Source organism: Plectropomus leopardus, chromosome 23, assembly GCF_008729295.1.
Source record: "Plectropomus leopardus isolate mb chromosome 23, YSFRI_Pleo_2.0, whole genome shotgun sequence".
NCBI classification, from domain to species: domain Eukaryota; kingdom Metazoa; phylum Chordata; class Actinopteri; order Perciformes; family Serranidae; genus Plectropomus; species Plectropomus leopardus.
Genome location: NC_056485.1, coordinates 13,863,113 through 13,887,306, shown reverse-complemented (window position 1 = coordinate 13,887,306; position 24,194 = coordinate 13,863,113). Strand labels below are relative to the sequence as shown.

Below are 24,194 nucleotides of genomic sequence, written 5' to 3'. Positions count from 1 at the left end.
GGATGAACCGATTAGAATTTGGCGTTCAAAGTTGACATTTGTGTCAAATTTAAAGAAATTCTTTCAAGGTGTTATTAAGATATCTTGCTCACGAGAGGAGGGTGTACAGTGTGGAGGCAAAAAAGCACTAGACATAATCTGGACATCTCTATAGGACATTTTTTTTTGGGATTGTAACTCAAGGACTTAAATTGGACAGATTTGGGGTACCTTCAAAACATGTAAACATTACATGGCTGTCAGGTTTACTTTTTTCCTTCACTTTATCAAGAATTGAATGAAATGGAAGAGAAACGCAACACAATGTTAGAATTTACTGCCCCGCTCACCTGCTCACACTGTCGTCTGTTGGTGGAGGCGGAGGTGGAGATGGAAGAAGCTCCACCCTCTCCTGCTGCACATATGAGCCCCTCAGGTCCCTCTCTTTCTGAGGCGGAGCCACCGGTCTGAAGCCCCTCCTGGAGAACATAGGACTGGGCGGAGCAATAGTAAAAGCTCGATCCTGAAACTGAACCTGATTCTGATTGGACGGAGTGCGAGAGAAGGGGTGTTCCTGCATTTGTGGGTGATTCTGATTGGACGAGGCATGGGGAAATTCCGGGGTTTGGTTGCAGCTGCAGCGCGGGCAGCCCTCCGACACTTCCTGCCTCTCTGGAGGAAGACTGTAGGACCTCGGTCTGGATGTTTCAGCTGGAGGGACGCATGAGGAGGAGTGAGTCAAAGAGTGTCCCTCTGCGGTGTCGAAAGATGGAGGGATGGAGTGAGGAGAAGAAGAAGAAGAGGGGAACAGGGTGTGGTGGGATGCACGCCTGCGGTGGAACTGCTCCCACTTCGGGGGCGGCGGTCTCGGTGGAGGTGGTGTTTTCTTCCTGTTTGGCCGGGCATTGTTGGCAGGTTGTCCTCCCCCTCCCCTGATGCTGCCTGGTCCTTCCTCCACCTCGCTCAGGGTCTGGCTGGTCGCCATGGAAATTGACGGCGACCAGCGATGGCTGCTGTCAAAGCGGAGGTCGTTTTCAGACATGGCTCGTCCTCTGAGGGAGAGAGGAGCCGGCGGGGGAGCAAACACATATCCGTTGCGATCTTCATGGCTGCTGTCAGCCTGCCTGTGGCTCCAACGACCCTGATGGTGCTGATGATACTGATTCTCTGGAGGTCTGGACTCTCGTCTCCAGCTTGAGTAGTCCCTGTGATGTGGAGATTATAGTGACAGACAAAAATTATTTTTCTTTGTCAAAAGAGTAAATTAAAGAACATCAACGGAACAATTTATTCTCATTCTTATGAGGCAGTTTTTACATGAGTTTTGAACATTAAACTCTTATTAATTAATAACTGAAGATGTTTTTTCTAACAAAAAAGTAAAGGTAGTAAAAACATCGTGGTATCTCATCTGACAGTTTAACCTAAAAAGAAAAAACACATTCTCTTTATTGGCACTATGTAAGTGAGGTTTGATCACATTTTATTGAGGGTTTCTTTTGGCATCATCAACCTCACAACTGTCATCACTTTCTTATTTTAAGTTCTAAGTGCACCGCAGAAAAACTTTAACTTCAAACTAGTGAGAAGACCACAGAACCACCCCCCCACAATTTTCCATGTAAATTACTGAAAAATGATTTGGATTTTACAGAAAATCATGCATTTATGTAATATCCAATCACTCATAGTAAAAAGTTTGGTGCGCTGAAAGACAGACCTTTTTGCAGAGAAATTTCCTCATGTCATGGGATAAAAAGTCAGTCAGAGCAAGTGATTAAATTACAGTAAATGTTTCCTTTTTGCATTCCAGACTCTCTGAACTGTTTCTGTCTCAGGTCAAATATGAGTGGAGGCCTTTTTATAAGCCATGCATGTCCTAAATCGCCCCCCCCCCTCCTTACATCCTATACAGAAATCACTGTCCGACCGCATGTCATTATGGGCACATTTTGAGCATGGATGATTGCTCTGCACACTTAGAGCTCATTACAGTCAAATCACAGCCAGGCATGACTGAGTGGGATTTCCGCCCCCGTTAGTGCACAATGGGCCGACCCCACCTAAAGTCTCCGGAGACTCACTGAGAGAGAATCAGAGATGGAGCGAATGTGTTTTGGACATGCCAGTCAGGAGGGTAGATATTTAGGAGATAATCAAATTTAGGAAGATTTACTGCATGTTGTTATATTATGCATGTGTCTGAGTTTGGACTGTGTGGTCATAAAGGAAGTGGCTCACCTCTCTGTCAGGCTGTAGTTCCTGTTGAGCTTGGTCGTTTCCTGTTGCCGGGCGGGATACGTCTGTGGAAGACATTTAAAGCTAGTTATTAACTGCAAAGGAATGAAGGAAGGCTTCAGTCTGGTGCTAAATGTTGGTCAGCAAACGTCTCTACTAAAAGGAAGTGGGTGTGTTACTCCACCCTGCCATACACTTCAGTGGTGATAAGGTTAACCAGGGTGGAGGTGTTTTCTTTTGCCAAGAACCTGCCTGGCAAGCTATCACTTTATTGTCACTTTTTAAAACATTATTTTATTCCCTTACTCTTAATCATTTAGTCTAGAAATTGTCAATAAATAGGTAAAAATGGTGATCGTATTTTCCCAGGGTCTCAGAGTTTGCCTGAACATTGGTCAAAAGCTCAAAAATATTAAGTTTACTGTCATAAAATCTAGAAAGAAATCAATCAAATATTCATATTTAAGATGCTGGAACCAGTAATTTCTTTTGGCATTTTTGATTAAAAAGTGATTAATGAGAATTGTTAATCAACAGGTAAATTAATCAATGTATTCCAAGCCAATCCTTCTGTGTGTATTTCAAACATCAACTTTTTAAAATGTACTTCATAAAAAAATTAATTTGATTTCTTGTTTCTTCTTTATCTACTTCTTTACTATTGTTGCATTCTCACACATCTTTTCTCACAAAGTTTATTCTTTTTCTATTTCAACAAAATTTGACTCAGCAAGACTTTAAAAAAGAAAATTATAATTAATTGCAAGTTAATCCTAGTTTTGTCCTTTGGTTAAACACTGTAAATTGACTTAAGAAAGTGACTTTTAGAAATCAGTTCATCCCTTTTCTCCAGAGCTTTCAATCAAATCTCAAGGTCTTCATCTGCAGATATTTTGCTCAGTTGTCATTAAGGTAAGATTTTTATGTTAAGCTTACCATAGTCAAGAATGAACTTTCATATACACTTTTATAACTTCTTGTTAACTTGAAAAGTGCAATAGTTAAGTAACAACTGTTGTTACTAATAAAAAACATTAAGGTTACATTTTTATGTACTAAAATTACCTACTGACATCAGTTTAACTTGACAGATAAATAAATAGCAATAATTGAAGTGAGTCTCTGCGAGAGACAAAACTGTTTGTTGTTCTGAGAATTGATGCACATTTTGGCTACGATACAGGAAAGGTCTGTGAAAGGCATTAATAAAGGATTTAACCTGCTTTATTACCCCACCTGTGGAATGCAGAATGAACTCATTGCCCTCTCATTACTTTGCAGAGATACAGCAGCCAGGAGATAGCTGTACTAACACACTGGTGGGGTACACACACACACACACACACATTCCTGTGCAGAGGTATTTTCTGACTGTCTGCGATGCAAATCTGAACATTCAATGGTATTTTTGTTGGACTGGTGGACGTGAATTTAACATATTTGGCCGTCACTTGCTGTCAGCAGAGCATAAAATCCATAAAATGGTATCAACTGATAAGTTTGTGATAATAAACTGCTCTACCGCAAGTACCAGGATGGCCCGTCTGCATTCAAATTTAATGTCTCTTGGGTTTTAAAGGGACATTGAGTAATTTATAGCTTTGTTTGGCCTCCATTGGTGGACAGCTGGAGTTAAAACAGCTACTAGGGCAAATGTCCGACTCATTTTTTGGCTGAGAGCAGTGACTTTCAGGGGTCTTGTTTATTCCTTTAGGAAGAAATTCCACAGAAGCTCCTTTTGTTTTTTGACGTTTGCTTTTTGTTTGAGAGCAAAATGCAAAAATCATGTAACCCTCCACAAAGTATTTGTCAATTTTCAAATTTTAACCCTCTTTTACACAACTCCCATTTAGTGTAGTATATCATATCTTACTTAAGTTGGAAAAAAAATAATGCTTACATAGAGCATACAGAGTACATGTTAAACAAAGTTTGATTTACATTTCTTTTTCAGGTTCAACATATTGAAAACTACCAAAATCTTCACTATATTTAATTTACAAATAATTATTGTGATTTGCATCAAAGTCATTATGATGAACATTATGCATGCATGTATGTTTTCTGCAGTGACCTTTACAAAAAATAATGCCCTTTGAGAAAATTACATCAAACTGAGGGATGTCATGTTCATATAATGAAATATGGTGAAGAAATACATGTAATTTAATGGTCAAGTTTTTCCAACAACAATTCAACAGAACTATTTTGTAACATTACTGATAACACCTCTCAAATAAAAGTGATAGACCACAAATAATAATAATCGTATTAGAAGCCAGCTATATTTCTATATTTTCACATTCTGTTTCCTTCCTCTGACTAAAACACACACACACACACACACAAATTCTCTGTTTCATTTAAAATGCCAACAGCGCGAGTGTGTTTGATTTTTATAAGCGAACTTGACATCTTATACACACATGTATGCTTTGATATTGATGTGTTTCTCTTTGCATGTGTGTGCGCGCCTCTGTAGATTGTCTTATCACAGCTTTGTAGTCCATCCAGCACATCTGTTACCATTAAAGATATTCAACCTCATCAGTGGCAGAATTCAGCACATGGGGTTATCGCCATGGCATCAAACCAACAACCTTTCATTTGAAAAGGATCCAAACACGGCAGGAGTTCAAGGCTCCCCCGAGGCCGCAGCACAGCAAACTGAAGATACATTTAGTTCAGAACAAATGTCTGTTTGGCTTTGCTTAATGTCAAATGATAAAGTTACTAATAAGTGTTGGGGAGTGTCAAAAGTTCAGACGAAGGGCTGCACCCCCCGCCAAGAGACTAGAATCAGTTTGTGGTAACAATGTAACCCAACGCTGCTATTATCGCTGACACAAGTGTCCGCCGCTGTTGCCCAATCTCCCTCACTTCCATGAGCTATTTGAATTTTCAATGAGAATTTCAGACTTTGACCGCATGCAGGATGCGAGCTTCGACTTCAAACCAACCGTTCAACCACGGAGGACTTGGACCGAGTGGCCACTTACGGCTCCAACATCCAAGTGTGGCCACTCGATCCTCTTTCTGGTGCTGGTTTTAAAGAACTAAGATAGTTTTCAGTCTCCAGTGGTCATCTCAGTTCAATCCAAAACCACAGTTTGATTTCAGCGAGCTGCAAAGTTTATCTTCCTCTCTGAACGGTGTTACTTGGTTTCAGTGCTGCTGGGATACAGGCTGTTATTCAGCTTAGCAAGCCTGCTGCTGGAAACCTGTTTGGCTTGTAAACATATTGCCTAATGAATGTAATTAGAACCGCTAATGTTTGTATCTCCACATGACTGATGCTTTGAAAAATCGTGTTTCCAGTCTAGCTAATGTTGCTTTAGTATACAAATTAATTTATCGGTAAAGCTGATAATAAAGTTTGTTTACAGGGCATTTAGGCCAGTAAAAACTAAAGTTTTTTTAAATCCAAATTAGCAGTCATAACAGTTAAACATAAGGTAAAACTTTTGAAGCTGAAGTCAAGGTGCAGACCAGAACTGCAATAGCTGTTTTTAGAAGAATAAACTAATGCCTTCAAACAATTATGCTATAGACACAAAGTGGCTTTAATAAAATGAATAAGCTCTGATTTAGTCTATCCAGCAATCGAACAACACAAACATCAGGGGTCTCTTTACACCCGGTGTTAACAGTTATTTTGGGTGATCTGATTACAAGTGGATGGGGCAAAACACAGGTGTAAGTGACCACAGAGATGTGTTGTGATAAGATAACTTAAATGATTTGTCAGCTTATATCCTTTGTTGTATAAACGCTAACAAGTCCTAATACAGTCTTGACAAGAGCATCATCAGTGCAGGACATGGTAGTTGTTTAATGACATTGAACTATAACTCTATAATTTGCCCATTTTGCAATGAGTTGGACAAAGTCTTGCGTGACCTTCCACTGTTTTGCCTTGTTAAAAGAGAAGTGTTGGAAAACACTGAAAGCAATATCTCCAGATGTACTGACACAACTGCTAACGTGACTGTCTGACATTAGTGATGCAGCAGTAGCAAAATCTGAACTGAGGTGGTCATGGAGACACATGACACTCAGATGTAAACGGCTATGTGTCTCAGCTGTCCATTTGCACTCAGATCACTGAAAATGAATGTTAATAGCTGATGTAAATAGATTTGACTGATACGTAGGTACACCTATAGCATGTTCCTCATGCTTGGCCCACCTCTCAGTGAACATATTTCAAGCCCAAATGCCAACTGACCGATTCTTCAACTCACTCCAGATCACTATCATCCACTCTTTCAACCCACATTTCACTCTCTGTCTCTTTTTGTCTATAAACCTGACAGTCAAGTTTATAATCCAGATCCAGACTCTACTAAGCACTAACCTGGCAACCCCTGACTCCTTCATGACCCATATAAAGACTGTCTTTATAGAATAGGCCCTTTTTTCATGTGTGTGTTCATGCATATGTTTTAAAACATTTTAGCCTGAGAGCAGCACTCTTACCTCTGTTGGCGTGTAGCTCCTTGCTGTGTATCCCTGGTGAAGAGGTTGCTGGTTCTCTGGGGGCTGTGAAGGGGTGTTGACAGGATAAAAAGCCGAACGTGGGACTTGATTTTGGGTTTGGCTGTGGGAGAACACCTGAGGCTTTGGCTGAAAGTTGGGTTGGAAGTCTTTATTTCTTTCTTTGATGCCATAAAACTCCTGATGCGACGTGAGCTGAGCATCTTCTTCCCTTTTTTTTTCTCTTTCTCTCTCCAGGTCTTTCTCTCGTTCTTTTTCGAGACGTTCCTTCTCTCTGGCTCTTTCCATCTCTTTTTCTCTTTCCAACTCAAGCTCTCTCTCTTTTTCCCTCTCCCACTGTCTCACCCTCTCCTCGCGCTCCTTCTCCTGCTGAATCTCCCTCAGTCTTGCCCTCTCCATTTCTAGTTCCCTCTCCTGTCTTTCTCTCTCCCTTTCTCTCAGCCTCTCTTCTCTCTCTCGTTCCCTTGCCTGTTCCCTCTCCTTCTCTTTCTGCCTCTCCCTGCTGGTACTCACAGACATCCTCCTCGCTTCCAAAGTGTTTGGAAGCAGGGTGCTTTCCTGCTGAAGTCCCCCTTGATAGGAGTATCTCCTTTGGGAAGAGTACTGACTAAAGTCCCCTCCCTGGAGCTCTGAATGGTTGGGGAGTTTCTTCTGCCTGTGGCTTGACAGACTGGATCCAGATTTGCTTGTCTCCTCGAAAAACTTCATTCTATCTGCAAATGGAAGGATATCGGACTCCTCCATCCGAGAACAGGAGGAGGAGCGAGTGTATGAAGAAGAGGGGGTGAAGGCACAAACTCCATGCCGCGACCCTGTGACTCCCAACACCTTCTCACTCAAGACTCCACCCCGTCGGTCTGGTTCTGGTTGGAGTTTATGTTCAGGGGTCCAACGCCAGCGGCGAGCTTTGCCAGCAGGAGCTGGTTCCTCCACCACTCGGATTCCGACACCAAAATTGGGAACTCCCGGGTCCAGAATCTGGACTGACCTGGATATGTTGGTTTGAGTGTAGGTTGTTGAGACATCATGGTTTGATTCACTTGAGGTGTTTGATTTCTCAACTGGTGCTATGGTGCTGGAATCTTGGGGGATAACAGCAGAGGCAAATGCGACTTTGGTACTCCTTTCCTGGGCAGGCACTTCTGAGTCTGCCCCTTCCTCATTGAGGTCTGGACCCTCCTCTTCCTGGACAGTTTCCCCACTACAGAGCAACCCTCCTGGGCCACGACTCCTCTGAAGCTGGGCCTTCTTCCTCTGGATCTCATTGCGAAGGTTTGTGGCAAATCTTTCGCTTCGACGGCGGTTCCGACGATGGTTCCTGGATGTGTGTGACTTCTTCATATCTGTCTCTCCTGCTATACCCTCCTCATTTTTACCTCCACTTTTTCCTCTATCCACTGCTCTCTGCTCCTCCAACAGGGTATCCATGCTGGCAGCAGCACTAAGAGGCTCAAAATCTCTCTCTAGTATCTGATCAGCACTCAACCTTCCCTGGTTTGACGATCCAGTGGGATCCCCTGGTACGCTCACAGAGCGACCCCAAGTAATGTGATGCTCAATTTGCGTGAGGGACCCACCATTCACACCTTCCAGCCTTTCACTTGAATTTCCATCTTCATCATCGCCTTCCAAAAACACAGATCCTGGGGTGGAGCAACGGCTGCCTCCCCATTTGTTTGATGGTGCGTTGACGTGGTTGTGAGAAGCTTCCTGGTCTTCCCTTGTTGGCTGGAGTGATGAGTGGGACCACTGGCTGCCACAAGGGGACAAGGAGGGATCAGAAGGCAGATTAAGAGGCTCCAGTGAAGAGCTGTCACTGTTAAACTGCAATAACTGAAGTTGTGTAGCGAGGAGCTTCTCGGGGGCGCTGTGCCGATGCAGCCCCGTAGAGGAGTGCTTGGTTTGGGAGTGCTTTTGAACGCCTATGGGGGATTCTGATGGTAAAGAGCCAGAATGGGAGGAGGTGATTGGTACTAGGGAGTCTGTCACTGGGTCAGAGAGGCGATCTGAGGTGGTGTCTGAATTGCAGTCTTTATTTGCACTAGTATCACATCTGACATGTCTGACGTCTTCAGTCTGTCTTTGGATATAGTGCGAGTCTACGGTATCCTCTTTGAAATCCCCAGTTTTGTCTTCTGGTGCAGGGAAGCCGTTTTGAATTCCTGATTCAACATTCAGAGACGACTTGTTTTCATCATGGTAAAAAGAAACACTGGAAATTTCAATCGGAGCAGAAACGCAACGTTTGTTAGCGACATTAGGGCGACTCCGGGTTGCCCTAAAACTGTCCTTCCTGGTTGGAGGCTGAGGAGGGTTCACCTTCTTCTCAGCTCCTCTTTCTCCATTTCTAATGATCTCAAAGTCTCCTCCTCTTCGCTCTTCCTCATAACAACAGGAGGAAGGCCTCTCTTTTAGTTCAACAGGCCTTGTTCTTGGCCTTGTCAGCGACCTGGATTTGATGACAATAAGCTGTGCCTCATCCGTGGCCTCGCCAGATGAGCTCACCAGGGTTGAGGCGTCACCACCAGGGTAGCCTCGACAAGCCGGCCCCAGGCTCTGGAGGAGGTTATCCATAGAGCAGGCTTCACCGGGCCTTAGTGGCACTGTCGCGTAGTCTGATGTGTTTGAGCTGGCGGAGAATGAGCTGTAAGCAGAGTCTCTTTTGTTGTTGAAGAGGGTGGGGTCGACAGGTGAATTGTGGGAGTCAGAGTAAGGCTGTGTGGTGGGTGTAGGTGCGTCCAAGCTCTCCATGGAGCCCAGGGAACTGCTTCGGTCAGTGGAGGAGTAAGGTCTGGAGAGCTGACCCCACTGCAAGGACAAGTCACTGCGAAGGGAAGGAGACAAAGATGAACTTTAGTATGAAGTGTAAGCCGATCTTCAAACAAAAAAAGAAAACTGACATCACATTAGTGTCTAGGAGGTTGAAATTTGTCACTGCTCTCCCACATTTTATGGTCTTTTAACTAAAAAATCTGAATTTAGCGATTTTAGAAACCACATACAAAAAGTCATCTTTAATTTTCAAGTGGCAATTTGTGATTTCCCCCGAGATATATACAGTATATCTTTCTGAAATACAACTTTTGAACTTCACAGCTGGGGAATCTGTTTTCTATCAGTCCTGAGCCGAAGATCCATGGCAGCCCCATGTGTTTTTAAAGACCCTCGGAGGAAGCCTCTTAAGGCGGAGAGGGATTTCCTCCTCATCAAGTCCAACCGCCCGGAGTCAAAATCTTTAAGTCATCCCCTTGATTCCTCCCTTCCTCCTTCACTCCTTTCTTCCTCTTATGGATTCTTCCCATCCCATCTCCTTTACATCAAATGTGGATTCATTCCAAAATGACAAGCACTTTCTCAGACGCACTTATTCAAATTTGATTGACATCATAAAATGAAAACATTTTTTCCCCTTTTACTGGACAGATGGTCAGTTAAGCTTTGCACTGATTACGACATGATTTCAACAGAAGAGCCTGCTCATGTTTTAGTTATTAATATCCAATATTTCTTTTATATAGCCCAAAATTACAAATTAGAACTTGAGGGCTTTAGAATCTGTATAACAAACAGTATGACACCTTTTATCTTTAAACCCTTGATTCAGGCGCTACAGATCTCAAAGAAAGCAGAGGAGGGGAAACCTCATCCAAACTGCAGACGATATAAGCACAAAGGTTAAAAACTGAATTAGGGCTTACTAGTAGCGACTTAGTTTCCACTAGTGGATGACATTTTGACATGTTAAAATTTTAATTTCAGAAAGCTATGGCCAGTTTAAAACATTTTTTATATGTTACAAATATCTTTTCACATGTAGGAATTAAATTTTGACAAGTCAAGACATGCTTAATTTAATGTAACTGAGTTTGATTACAGGTCAATGATAAGAGTTGAGTAGTTGTAATTTACAGATATCTACACTGAACATATACACTAGAAAATAATTGTAAATTCAAGATATGTTGGCTTGGACTTCTAACTAGTCAAAAAGCAACTGTTGATATCCAGAAGTGCTATTGCAGCTGCTGATTAAATGTTAAAAGGGATTGACATAAGCACAGTGTCTCTGGTTTGAATCTGACCTGTGACCTCTGATGCACCATCCTCTTTCTGTTCCCTTCTACTTCTGTCTCATACTAGGCCAAAACATCCAGTAAAATTTTAGAAAAAAAAGGGAAAAAAATAATTCCCCAACAAACTCAAATTCTTGGAGAAAAACCAAATAAGACCAAATATAGAGAAGTTCATCTCAGCCTAAGGATAGATTAGGGAATGACATTATTGATACTAACTCTGGAAAGAAAGTGCAAACAGTGTTTTTGCACGTGGTTGAAATCCAATCTGTGAAGTCTGCAACAAAGATGTCATTTTCATTTTATTGTGGTATTTCTTTTTTCTATAAAGAAGAGAGTGGTCACTCATTCCTTTTATTTCTTTGCTGTCTTAGTCAAACAATAGGGAAAGTTGAGGAGAGGTTACAGAAGAGAGACATTTCTAAAAGGGCTTTGATCTTAAACCAGTATGGGGACACAACCAGCAGACTATCCTCGGGCTGTTTCTGCGGTATTTATGGTTTACGATCCATGCAAAGATCTGAAAACTGATGGTTTTGTTCCTTTATATTTACAGCAGCTTACTCTTGTCAAATATGATTATCTGCTCATGTGGTCAGACATGCTGGTGGTCCGCAGAATTTGTATGGGTCATTTGTCCTTTTAATGCGCTCATCATTGAGACACTATGTTCTGTGGTTTTGCATGTTTTAGCCCATTTATTACAAAGCACGTATACTTTATATCATACATATTTTGCTGGTGATTCTTCTGTGTTAAGGTTAGGAATGGAATTTTTTTAGCAGCCATTGGTTTCCATGGATTTCTGCATAATACGATGATGATGATTAGCACACTGGTTCCTAAATAGGGAACTACTAGAAGATACCAAAGCTTCAGGGGAAGGCCTTCTTGATTTTAAGGTATGTAAGAAAACTTTAAAAAACAAAATACAGAGCAGGCCTGTATTTCTGCATTTCAATCATTTATGTGAGGATACAAGTATATTATTCAGGATATAAACTTAAAAAAATCTCACAGGATAAGGGCACGAAGAAGACCTGAACACAAGCTATAATCAAAGAGCCTTCACTCTCTTTTAAACAGCCTCATTCTGCATTAAAAATGTGCAGTTAAACAACTAAAGAGCTAATAGAGAAGTGGCCAAGTGTCAGGGGGAAGAAAACATTGAATTTGTCAAAAATGAAGTCTATTAAGTATAAATATCATATAAAATAAAATAAAAAATAGACCATGCAGAAAGAGAATAGTATAAAAAGTTCCAAAAAATATCTCATCTTTGATGTGATATCAGGAAATAACTGGCTCAGACTTCATCCAAGTCTTGTTTTGCACAAATTTCCTGCAGTTACTGCATTCACTATTTGGGGATAATTGTACAGTTAATCAGTTGTGCATTACTACTACAATATTCTTATGCACTGAATATAATATGGAATATCAATAAAATATATCAATTAGTCAGGGGATGTCAGCTCACTCAATGATAGAAAATTAGTCCCTTAATGAACAAGGTTGGGAACCGCTAAATTAGCTCTGAAAACTTTCCAAGTTGTGGATTCCATCTCAAGGAATGAATGGAATAGTGAACATTAAGTCTGTGTTAATTTCCCAAGAGTCTTTAAGTATAGCGCGTGGCAGTTGGTTTAGGTAACGTGATTAATTGCTAAATATGTTGGAGAAATTACACCTATAAAGTAAATTATCCCCTAGAGTCGGTCCTGAACATTAAGCTAATCTTGTTGCCTTGTCTTGTAGAGGGCCCGTGTGTCACAGGGTAGATTAAGAGCACAAATCTTTTTGTGTAAATAATGAATATTCCTAAATAATGAAATAACCATAAATTAATGAACACAGAAAACCTGGGGCTACATAACGAAGCTGCCATGTGTGGCAGATGTCCTGTAATGGAAACTTAAAGTTGGTAGAATACATAAACACTGCAGCTTCTGCAAGTTTAAAGAGTAATTTACTTGATTTTCATGTCGTACAGAAATGAATGGAAATCAATGGCTTCCTGGGAAGGAAAGACACATTCAAAACTCTGAAACTGAACAGCTGTTTCAGTCGTTTCTAACAAAGGAAGAGTATATTCAGACTAGTAGGAAAAAAGTTTCATTATCAGCCTGAGAAAACTGTCTTTAAAGGAAGTGAGCGATGAATGAGAAGGAGAGGCTGCTGTATAGATTTGACCTGGGTGACAGAGAGAGGACAGAAAGGAAATGAGACGGGCGCTGGACAGGATATGACAGTCACTCCTACCAAATCAGACGTCAATGTGGAACATGTGAGTGTGTGGGCCGACACAGATAAATCAGCGTACACAAACACACATTCTGTACAAGAAGGGGCATGTGTGTTCAGACAATTAATACAAACACATATTTTATCAGCTAATAGTTCAAAACATAAGCAGATAACCGCGAAATATGTTGTGATTTTCCTCAAACACTGTCATATTTAGTGTTAGCACTTCCATAAAAACACACACAGATGCGGACTGTACAAAATGTCCCTCTCCGTCACACAAACACAGTTTATTGAATGTCTTCCTCTCTTTGTCCACATGTTCTGGGAGTCACATGCCATTGTCCGGAGTTATGCCGTGAGCTGCCTCCTCATCAGATGGTTTGTGTGTGTGTGTGTGTGTGTGTGTGTGTGTGTGTGTGTGTGTGTGTGTGTGTTTGTGTTTGTGTGTGTGTGCGGGCCAAACTGTGGGAATAAGAGACCCACACATGCGCACACAAACCCCCGTATCTAATCCACATGGGACTATTAAATCTAATAGTGGTGCATTATATCACTGATTCTTATCAAAAAGGAGAACAGTACAGGGCACTGACGTACTGCGCTGTGAAACTGACTAACAAAGACTATTTTTATTGTGAGTCAATATACAGACTGCTGGGGTAACTTCCTCTTTCCCTACAGTTTAGCTTTGTGAGATCACACTGTAACACAAAGACTACTGTACCTACATGCTGTCTTTTTATTTAACCTGACTGGACAGCTCAGTCTTTTGTTCCACTTCTTTCACAACGATGTAAAAATATCCATGACCACATTTAAGAGTTGAAACAATTAGTTGCGTAACTATTCTGATAATTAATCATTCAAGTCTTTTTTTGGACTGCTGGTTAAATAAGCAGTTTGAAATCCTTACTTAAAGCTTTTAGGGAAACTGTGGAGGACATTTATTTGACTATTTTCCCACATTACCTAAACCAATTCTAGACTTGATAAACTATCCAAATAATTGATAAAAAAATGTTTTATTAGTATGCGATGTGACAATGAAACATATGGTTTTTACTTCGCACAAAACTATTTGAATTCATTCCTTATTCAAAATTTTGTACATTAAATTCTGTTTGTTTTAATCACAGTGCAATCATTTTATACAACAAAAAATGCATTGTACATATTTTTATTGTATAATCCTATTTCATATTTTAAATAACTTTTTGCTATAGCTGTGTTTTCTCCTACTTTGTATTATTTGACTATTGTGGTTTTTGCCATTCTTTGCATGCAAAAACTCACTTGGTAATAAACCTGTTTCTGTTTCTAGAAGGAGAAATTACAAATTCTTCAAATGGACTACAAATGGAAAGTTAAACACAGGTGATAAAAGACACTTCTTCAATTTAATACATTCATGGGTTTTGCTACTAAAGCCTCATTTGGTCAAGAATGACTGGTAGCTATACATCGATTCAAATAACATGCGTCGACGCGTCGCACTGTTCCACACAGCGCGCCTCGTGAGAGCGTGAGCAGCGCCGAGCGTGTTGTTTTGTTTTGGCACTCATGTATCAATTTAAAGCGTGCACACTGCTCGCCTGAGCAGCGCTTGTCAGGCCCGTCTGAGCTGCGTGTCAGCTGCATCTAGAAAAACTGTGAAAAATGAAAAAAAATTGAAAAAAAAAATCGTTCGGTGCAGCCCTACATTGTTCAGGCATTTTGCTGACTTAAAAAACATCTCTGTCCTTGTGTTACTGTTACATGTTATTTTAGCATTTAATCAAGGCTTTAATGGATTTCCACACACCCTCATTTGACCTGAAAAGACAGAATGATCATTAGCTAAGATTGCTCTACATGACAGCTAATAAAAACTCACCAAATAAAAAGAAAAAAAATATGACTGAAACAAAATGTTAGCACTTTTTGACGAATCACGCAGACAGATTTTGCATCTGACCTAAACTAAAAACATCAACCTGGCCCATCGTAGACAGCCAGAGGGACAAAGAACAGGTCTGATTGGTAATCACTTCGGAATGTTTAAATAGAATCCCAAAATAGACCAATGGGCTTCCTGCGTGGGCAGTGTTGACATTAGAACACGGTGATGTCACCTGTTTCCTGGCGAACAAAATCCCCCCGCAGTGACTTGCAGCCAATGTCCCATGCAGTCATCGGCTCCTACAGCATGACACACTCACTGTGTGACTAAATCTGCACATCAGGCAAATTTTTTTTGTAAAAGTGACACAATGTCAACAGCAGGATTAAGGAAGTGGGCCAGAGGAAGAGAAAATATTTAGCAGTGCATATATAATCACAATGAATGGGAACATTTTGCACAAAAAGGGATTTTTGATCTCTCAATGAGACTTCCTGCTAAAATAAAGATAAAATGAAGTCATAAGAAGCGTAAAATGAAAACTGAAAGAAAACTGATTTAACAGAAATAAACGTAAGTTTTTTTTTCTTTCATTTTTCTTTTTTTTAAATATCGCTTTTAATGTATAGTTTGCTTTAGAAATGTCTAATTGAAATTATTTCAATAAAATAAAAGTAGCGTGATTTCAGAGGTTGATGACCATTAATAGTTTAAAAAAGCAAGTAGTCTGGTATGACGATCCATCTCTCACCTGTTGTCAGTTGTGTGCCAGGGTAGTGTGTACGAGCCGGGGTGGAGCTGCATGGGCAGACAGAGGGGGAGGAGGGGGGAGAGGAGGGGAGTCTGCAGGGGGGAGGCAGGGTGGAGAAGGAGGAGGAGACGGAGGAGGGGAGGGGGAGGGAGGGGTGGCTCCGATAGCTTTGCCAGGTGCCAGGAGTGAGGTCTGATGAGAGGGAACGCTGCGTCTGTGAGAGATGAGAGAGAGAAACTCAGGTGAGGATCAGTGACAACGATGAACCTATTCAGCTTAGCTCAGCTCTGAAAATGTAACATAAATCAGTCTTTGTACAACCTGAGGTGCTCTAAGATGAGCACCATGTAATTAAATCGTTCATTTACTGGGTTACTTTGTTGCATGTCATTCCCCTCTCTTGACCCCATCTTTCCGATCTGTCTCTTATCAAATGATGCCTAAAGCCATTATCCCCAAAAAAAATGTATTTGTTTTAACAAAAATGATTACGCACTATGCAGGCAGGTGTCAATTTATTAGGTACACTTGGTTAAAAGTAATACAGCAGCCCTGCAATAAATTCCGCCTTTTTGAAGTTTTATAACGTTCAGGTTAATTAAACTTAATAGTCATTTTGGAGGCTGTATTTGTGCTGCTGCTGACTTTTACTACTGAGAGGTGTTTTTAAAATTAGGTCTACCCTCACCGAGCAGAATATTAAAGACAAGGTGAATCTGTATGAGGTTTTCAATTTAACTGTAAATGTGTCCAAATGTGCCACTGACCACATTAACCCTTTGAAACCTGGATCGACATCAGTTTCTTGTGTCATGTTTGCCTTTCACAGGAATTTAAATCTATAAAACTTGAGCAAATTGGTTTGATTTCTTTTGAAAACATGTCTAAAAAGGCAACAAGCAACTTGGCGAGAAATGTCTTGGAAATTACAAGAAATTAGAAAAAGCTGACAATAAAATGAACTGAAAATGAGTTTTTGTTTTTCTTTTAAAGAGAGAATGAGAGAGATAGAGAGAGAGGGGGAAAATATAAGAAAAATAATTATTTAATTATAATTATATATTTAGAGTTAATTCTACATACTTTCTGAGCACTTTTTCAAGCCGCTTCCCTGTTGTTGTTTTTTTCCTACAATTTTTCTTTTCTTTTTGTGTGTGCTAAAGTTTTTCATTGCTTCACTTTCCTCACATGTTTTAAGAAGACACTAAGCCAATTTTCTTAGGTTTCTAGGGGTTCAGAGATTCTTTGTTGCCTCTTTTGCATTTACAAAGGTCATTATTACATGGGATATTTTTATATTTATATAGTCTGTTGGCACTGATATCAGTTGAGGACTAATCTAAATTTGTTAAACTTAAGATTTTGCCCGAATATAAAGAAGCTGCTGTGGTGTGTTTTTCCTGCATTAGCCCTCCTATCTTATATAAATGTGCAACATAGACAAATGATGTTTGTCATCCTTTTCTCCTGGGGGCTAATGTAATTTCCTTTTTCTATAGTGCATCAATTTTTCCATGATTCTTTTAACCACAATTCGAAGCAACGTTTTTAGAAAATATGACGATTAACCCAGGCCACATGACTACGGTGACATCCTTATTTGCAACCACAGTTGTAAGTGTCTTGGAAGAACATGGCTCACATAAAACTTACACAGCAGCAATACCTTACCAACCCAAATTGTGTGGAAACAGCTTCCTTAAAAGATGTTTGGCCTTCGATTAGACTGCCATTAAAAACTCATCTAACATGTACAGTATGTTCTCCACACTGATCTGAAGCCAGACATTCCAGCGTATCCCATTATATTCACTAATACCCTTATACAGACTTCCGATCCCATATGTGAGCCAGATTCAATTCAGCCCCCTGCAGACAGTGTGTGTGTGCACAAGTGTGAGGCAGAAAGAGAAACAGGATGAGTGTCTGAAAAAGAGCTGGAAAGAAAGAAAGCACAGTCAGGTATAAATGTGCCATTTCTTAGTCTGAATGGACCATTATGTGTTTATGTTTTGGATTACACGGTCAGGAAAACGGCTGCTGGATGGAAATCACGTGCACAGCATACAAGCAACAAAAGCTGCTGACTTGACTGACGTGAGATTTGACTTTGGCTTATTTTAATTGACTCCATATTTATTAGAATATGAGCTTGACTTTGATTTGTCTTATTTAATTTAACAATTGAATAGTTTCAGACCAGACGTGGACTTCTTTTGATTTGCATGAGACTTGACGTGACTTGTATATGGGTTTAATTTTTCTTTTTCTGTCTTTATTGATTTGAGTCTAGACTTAACTAGACTTAAATGACTTGAAACTAAACAAGGTTTGTACCTGACTTGAATTTATCTTGATTGATATAATATGTGTTTTGGAATTTATCTCATTTGATTTGACACTTGACTCGTCTCAAACTTGACATGGACCTGACTTGATTTGCGTTACAGAGATTTAAAATGAGTTATACCTGTCTGAATAGACTTGTGATTTGGCAAGGCTCGTTCTTGACTGGGATTTACCTTCAGCTTGTCTCAGCTACTTAACAAACGTCTAAACTCACACTGGAATTCAACTTCTCTTGATTGACATGAAACTTAAAAAGATTTGTACTTTTTTAAGACTTGACAAGACTGACCTTAGGGACTTAACTTGGACTTACATTTGACTCTTGATTTGTCCCAAATCTGACTTGAACTTGTCTTAACTTCTTTTGAATGACTTAAAACAAGATTTATGTCTGATTTGAAGATTTCATGAATGATTTGAGACGATTCTTGGACTTTTCTTGTTTGATTTGACACTGAACTAGACTTAAACTTGATTTGGACCTATCTACATTGACATGAGACTTGACTTGAGACTTGATGAGACTCTAAGTTGAGTTATTCTTTTCTCAGTAGAACTGTTCTTGACTGGGACTTGTCTCGTTTGACTTCAGACTTGCTTTGGACTGGTCTTGACAAGACTTGAGAAGACTCTATTGTAAATTAGAATTATCTTGATTGACATGACAAGACTTGAGACTTGACAAGACTCTATTATAAATTAGAATTATCTTTATTGACTTTAAATCGACTTGTTTGACTTGGACTTGAAAACAGCTCTGAAAACAACTGCGACAACAGCTGCATGGGGGGAATGGACAAGTTAAATGAAAAGATTTGAGTCCCACCGACAGAGATCCCTTGGCGTGTCTTTGGTTAAGATTCTCAAACTTTAAGTACAAAACTGTAAAATGACACTATTCTGGGTAATTCTGAGAAACATTTGGAGGTACAATTTTGGGAGAGGAATGCGGATCCTGGCACCGCAAGGGAAAGGAAAGGACCATTTCTGAGTATTATTGTTTATGATAAAGCAGGAGCAGGGGAACCATTTCCAAAATAAACACCCTTGTTTCCTGGTTCTCGCTCCTTAAGAGGGATTTCTATCTGAGCCCACTGATTGTTCGACTCTGCTGACAATGTCCTTAAATTATCCCCTGAGAAAGTTTATGTAGAGCCTGTGTGTGTTTCTGTCTGCGCGTCTATGCCTATATATGTGTGTTTGCATGAATATGTGTGGGAACTATCCAAACTAGACCAGACAAAATACCATTATCGAACCCCTTTTCTCCAAGTTTAGCTTTCAGAGATTGATGACCATGAAAATAACAAACGATGTGACGCCATGGTTTGATGGAGAATGTGCGATAAAGACCCCAAAAAAATGCTGACAAATGCACAACCTAAGAATGTGATATAGAAAGCTACTGTTTTGTAGCCATGCAGGGGAGAAAGGGAAAGTTCTTCCAAAACCACATTGCTGTTTTTCCAAAATGCTCAGAGCAGTGCTTGGAGGGGGGGGTCAGCAATCCCACAAATTTGGGGATTTGCAGCATGAAGCACTGCATCTTCTACATGGAACCCAAGCTGTGAAGTGTGCGAGGCAGTGAAAAATATGATATATCAATATCATCTTTTCTACGAATGAGCAGTTTTTATTGTGTTACACAATATTCTGCTCATTTTAGTGGTCCAGTAACACTTGTTTTACCAGAGGAATGTGTAGAGGTTTTTTACACTACCTCTCAAGGCCTCAAGCATTTGCACTACCCACAAAGCATAATTCGGTGCTTTGCAAATTCAAAAAAATACACCATTTGTTTCAACAATGCAATAGTAAAATATATAGTCATTGCAATGCTGTATAAGTTTGCCAGTTCTACTATAAAACAGTTTAAATTAAATAAACTAAAAAAAATGTTAAAGTGTCAGAAAACTCTACAGCGTTGACCAAACTATTACAGTCATAACTTTAACATTCAGCACTAAGTAGTTAAGAATGTAAAAGGTGACATCTTTATATAAATTATGTAAGATGACAGCAAATTATGACCTTTTAGTCAAAGCTAATTTGGTTATAATTCTGATGCCTTCTGACTTACAAATAACCAAAAACATGCCTATTGAATGGTTTAAGGCATTTTAAGATCCTTGCAAGGTTCGGGAATGAGCTGCTCATTATCAAGGACATTCAAGGATGTATCAAGGATGAGTGTCCAAGATGTAACAGAGACTATTTCTCCACGGAACTGCTTGAGGTTGTGCAGTTTTAGTTATCTCAAAGACTTGAGTCAGAAAATGTGCTGTGAAAAATCTTTCTCTTTGGAGTAAAATGTTAAACACGATTTCAACAGCCTTTATCAGGGCTCTATTCAATGACAACCATAGAGGCTCCAGAAGGTCCACTGCCTTTTTATTAATAGGACTGGATATTACTGTCTGTTTTGGGTATTAGGGCCACTTATAGGTGTAACAGTTTTTAATATAATAGTCCAAAGAACTAACCTTTTCCTGTTTCTGATGCTGTAACCCAGTTGGCAACCTGTCTCAACTAGGAAGAACACGCAAATCGGAATCACATGAATCATGTTTTTCTATGAATTCACTGGCACACAAGAGGCAACAGCGTGTCCTTTACATGGAAACCGAGATAATGAGTAAATCTACAGCTGTTGTGGAGTCGCTGCAACCACAAACCAAACAGGAAATCTAATCACGTTTGTAAGACATGGAAAGCTTCTATTTCTGGATATCTTCTCAAGGTTTTTTTTCTATCTTAAATTGAACTGATTGATAAATAGGGGTCTAAATATGAGAACAGAAGAGACAAAAACACAAAGACACAAATGACGAGAAAAAAAACAGTCAAAGGCCGACAAATTATGAATTCTCTGTCTTGCAACTCTGAATGAGCCTCTATGCTGCTGGAATGTCCCACTTAATGGTCAGAAACTGCAACAGCTGACTGATACCGCAAAGGTCAATGCGCATAATCTGAGTCACACACACAGTCTCAATACAGTACAGAACGAATGCCAGACAAATAGATTTGGACTCTACACTGTCCCTGAGATAAGGACCAAAACTATGGCAATACATGTCTTCCAGGGGACAAGAAGGACTCAGAACAAGACAAGAATGATTAGAAGATTGTAAATAAGATGACGAAAAGCTTGTGCATGTGGGTGTTTGTGAAAAGACGAATCATGTGCTCAACAACCCCTCACTGGGAAGATAACAGCTTGGCTACTTTCTGTCAAACAACAAAGATGCATTTTGCCTCATAAAGTTCCAAAAATTGAATCTTCAAAGAAGATATTAATCCTAAACCGATGAGCACAAACCTACCGGACTCCGCAGACTGAAGCATCCGCTGTCAAACTGATCCCAGTTCAGGGTCCCAGCATCCCTGATACCCAGAGTTCAAGTTCAAAGCGTCTACTTGGGAAGCCAGACAACACGCTCTAAATCCACCTTACAAGTTTTTCCGATAATCGCGCCTCGTAAAAACTTTTCTTTCAAGCTGGTTGAGGTCTGCTGAGAGAACCGAGCTTCGTCCGCAACATCTGACACTTGGTAGAAAGAGTCCAAGAGCTGGTGTCCACGTGAAGAAGTGAAGTATCTGGCAGGTTTTGACCAAGAGGGAAAAACACCAAGCGACGATGCTCACATCCCCTCTCCCTCCTTTTCCTCTCTTCCTCCTCCCTCGCTCCTCTCGCTGGAAGACAAAACATGGCTATTTCTCCCTCCTGCACTCTGCATTTCTCTCTCTCCCACCCCTCTCACTCTCTCTCTCTCCTCATCTCATTCTCTCCCTGCCTCTCTTGCCCCCTCTCCTGCAGGATGTGTGAGTCAGTGAGAGAGGAAGTATTGTGGAGAGCAGATAAAGTGGTGGACGGCTGCTAAAATAATACCCAGAGTTCCACACTGTTATTGTTTGACGGGGGGGAAAAATGCAGAGGTACTTCCTCCTTGTGAGTGTGTGTATGTGTGTGTGTTAGCGTGCACGTGTGTTTGCAGAGCATAAAAAAGAGATCGAAAGAGCAAAGAAAGCAGAGACTGTTGGACAGACAAGGGGGCTTTTTCAGTTTGGCCGGGAGACGAGAAAAACAAAATGTGGTGAAAGAAGGGGAATGTAAGAGATGATGGGAGGTCTGCAGGAAAATACAAGAATCTGAGGAATAATTACACAGACACACAAAAAAGAAAAACAATGAGTGGAGGAGAAAGATAAAACAGGAAAGGTGGCTTTAATCACTCTCCTTATTGCTGTGTTTCTTTAAGACAGCAATTCTGTTAAAGGGACTTTATCAGAGAACTATACCTTTGACTGTAACATCTCCATCATACTGAAAAGTACTTTTTTTGTTGCAATTGTGTATTCACAAAAGGTGGAAGAACCAGACCTGAGTCAGCTGCTATTCGCTACATAGCTTTTTTTGTTGGAAATCAAATCAGCATACATATTTATGTATTTTTTTATATTTTGAACTTGCATACTAGTTTTATACATTGTATTGCAGCATAAGGCACAGCTTTGTACTTTACACACTTTACACATTAAATACAGCATCCATATTATAATTTAAATGTTCACATGCTAGTACTAATTGTCTAATACTGTATTTCTTTATATTTTTACACACTTCTACATTATTATTATATTTATATTATATCATATATATTATATTTATATTATTGTTTACCATTACTTTATTTCTATTTTACTATTTATATTTTTATATACTTGTGCTTGCACTTATTCCTACTTGCTATAATTCTCTTTGCTTGGCATCAGAGCGACTGTAATGAACCACAATTTCCCCCCGGGGATCAATAAAGTATTTGTTATTCTGATTTCTGACACCAAAAGCAGAAGTAAATATTTTATGCACTCACAGGGAAGTAATTAAATTACTTATTGCACTGCTCCTGAAATCCCCTTTTTTTAAAAAAAAAAACAAAAAAAAAACAAAATATATAAACTGTAGCTCTCTTATTGCTTCTTATTGGTTTTCAGATAGCCTGCCTGGGAGTCTGGCCTGGATCCCCCCTCTTTCCTGTTATTTCTTGCCAGGTCTCCACTGTATGCTTCTAGGGCTGCCGCCTGAAAGTCGAAGGTTTGAATCATAAGTGGGAAGACCTCTCAGTGAACTAAGATTTTTCAAGTCATGCAGCTTGTCAGTATGCACTTTTGGAGATGTTTTGGTCTACAGAGATACCTGCAGAGTAACTGCTTCTTGCTTTCATGCTGCTCTCCCGTTGATCTGTCATTTGCATAGATAGTATTAACCAGTTCCAAGGGCTAACTTGTCTTGTTTTCTATACTTCATAAACGTCACTATCAATTGTGAAAAAATCCATCACAAGCTGCCAGAGCTCATGGTAATGTCTTCAAAATAATCATTTTATCCATAAAATAGTCTAAGGAAACCTAGAATTTGAATTTGTAATTATATAAAACAGATACAAGCAGCAACTTGTCACATTTGAAAAGCTGAAATTGAAAAAATGAATTTCTTTTTTTTTCTTGACTAATAAGTGAAACAAGTATTCTATTAATCTTCTGTCACTTCATTTTTTTTAAAAAAAATTTCTACATGCATGAATATAAATGTGATTACTGTAAATTTGAATTTGAAGTAAGGTATTCATTCATTTTAAGAGTCAAATAAGAAAACTTGTGGGAGTAAGTGTACATTTCTTACCAAATATAAATTTAGCTTGTAACCTTACCACTCATGCATACATACTTATCCACTTATAATAATATAAACAGACCACTGGTGGGAAACTACTGGGGAGTAATGTAAACATTGATGTTTGACAACTACTAAATTAGCTATATTATTAAAGACTGAATTGTAGCTGCTTCATGTAAAGTCAAAATCTGAACATGAATTAAAAATAGACTTTTAACAGCCAAGTGTTTCGTTTTATAGTTTGACCAGCTCATTAATTTAACACTGATTAGCTACAGCTGATAAAATCTGCACGTGACCCCTGTATTTGTGTCACTATGTCCTCATTATCTAGACCAGGCTTGAACCTTTCTGAGCAAACATCAAGAGGTGTGAGTGCCCCACATTAACGCTGTTGAAGTTTAACCAACTCCACAACAGCAGACACTTAATAACATGAGGGCCTCAGCAGGCTTCAAAGGATTTCCTGGAGACTTATATCTCCTGCAGACTGTGTGT

At 39.8% G+C, this 24,194-nt stretch overlaps 1 protein-coding gene across 1 annotated transcript in view; it reads right to left on the bottom strand.

Annotated features, from left to right (window-relative positions):
• Positions 1-21,664, bottom strand: part of shroom4 (shroom family member 4) — a 30,110-nt gene extending 8,446 nt beyond the window's left edge. The window contains exons 1-5 of the mRNA XM_042512685.1: positions 21,343-21,664; positions 15,668-15,881; positions 6,697-9,538; positions 2,221-2,282; positions 330-1,184 (exon numbers count right to left, since the gene is read on the bottom strand). Of these exons, the coding sequence (XP_042368619.1) occupies positions 330-1,184; positions 2,221-2,282; positions 6,697-9,538; positions 15,668-15,881; positions 21,343-21,364 (3,995 nt within the window). The 5' untranslated portion in view covers positions 21,365-21,664. The remainder of the gene's footprint in view (positions 1-329; positions 1,185-2,220; positions 2,283-6,696; positions 9,539-15,667; positions 15,882-21,342) is intronic.
• Positions 21,665-24,194: the final 2,530 nt, after the last annotated feature.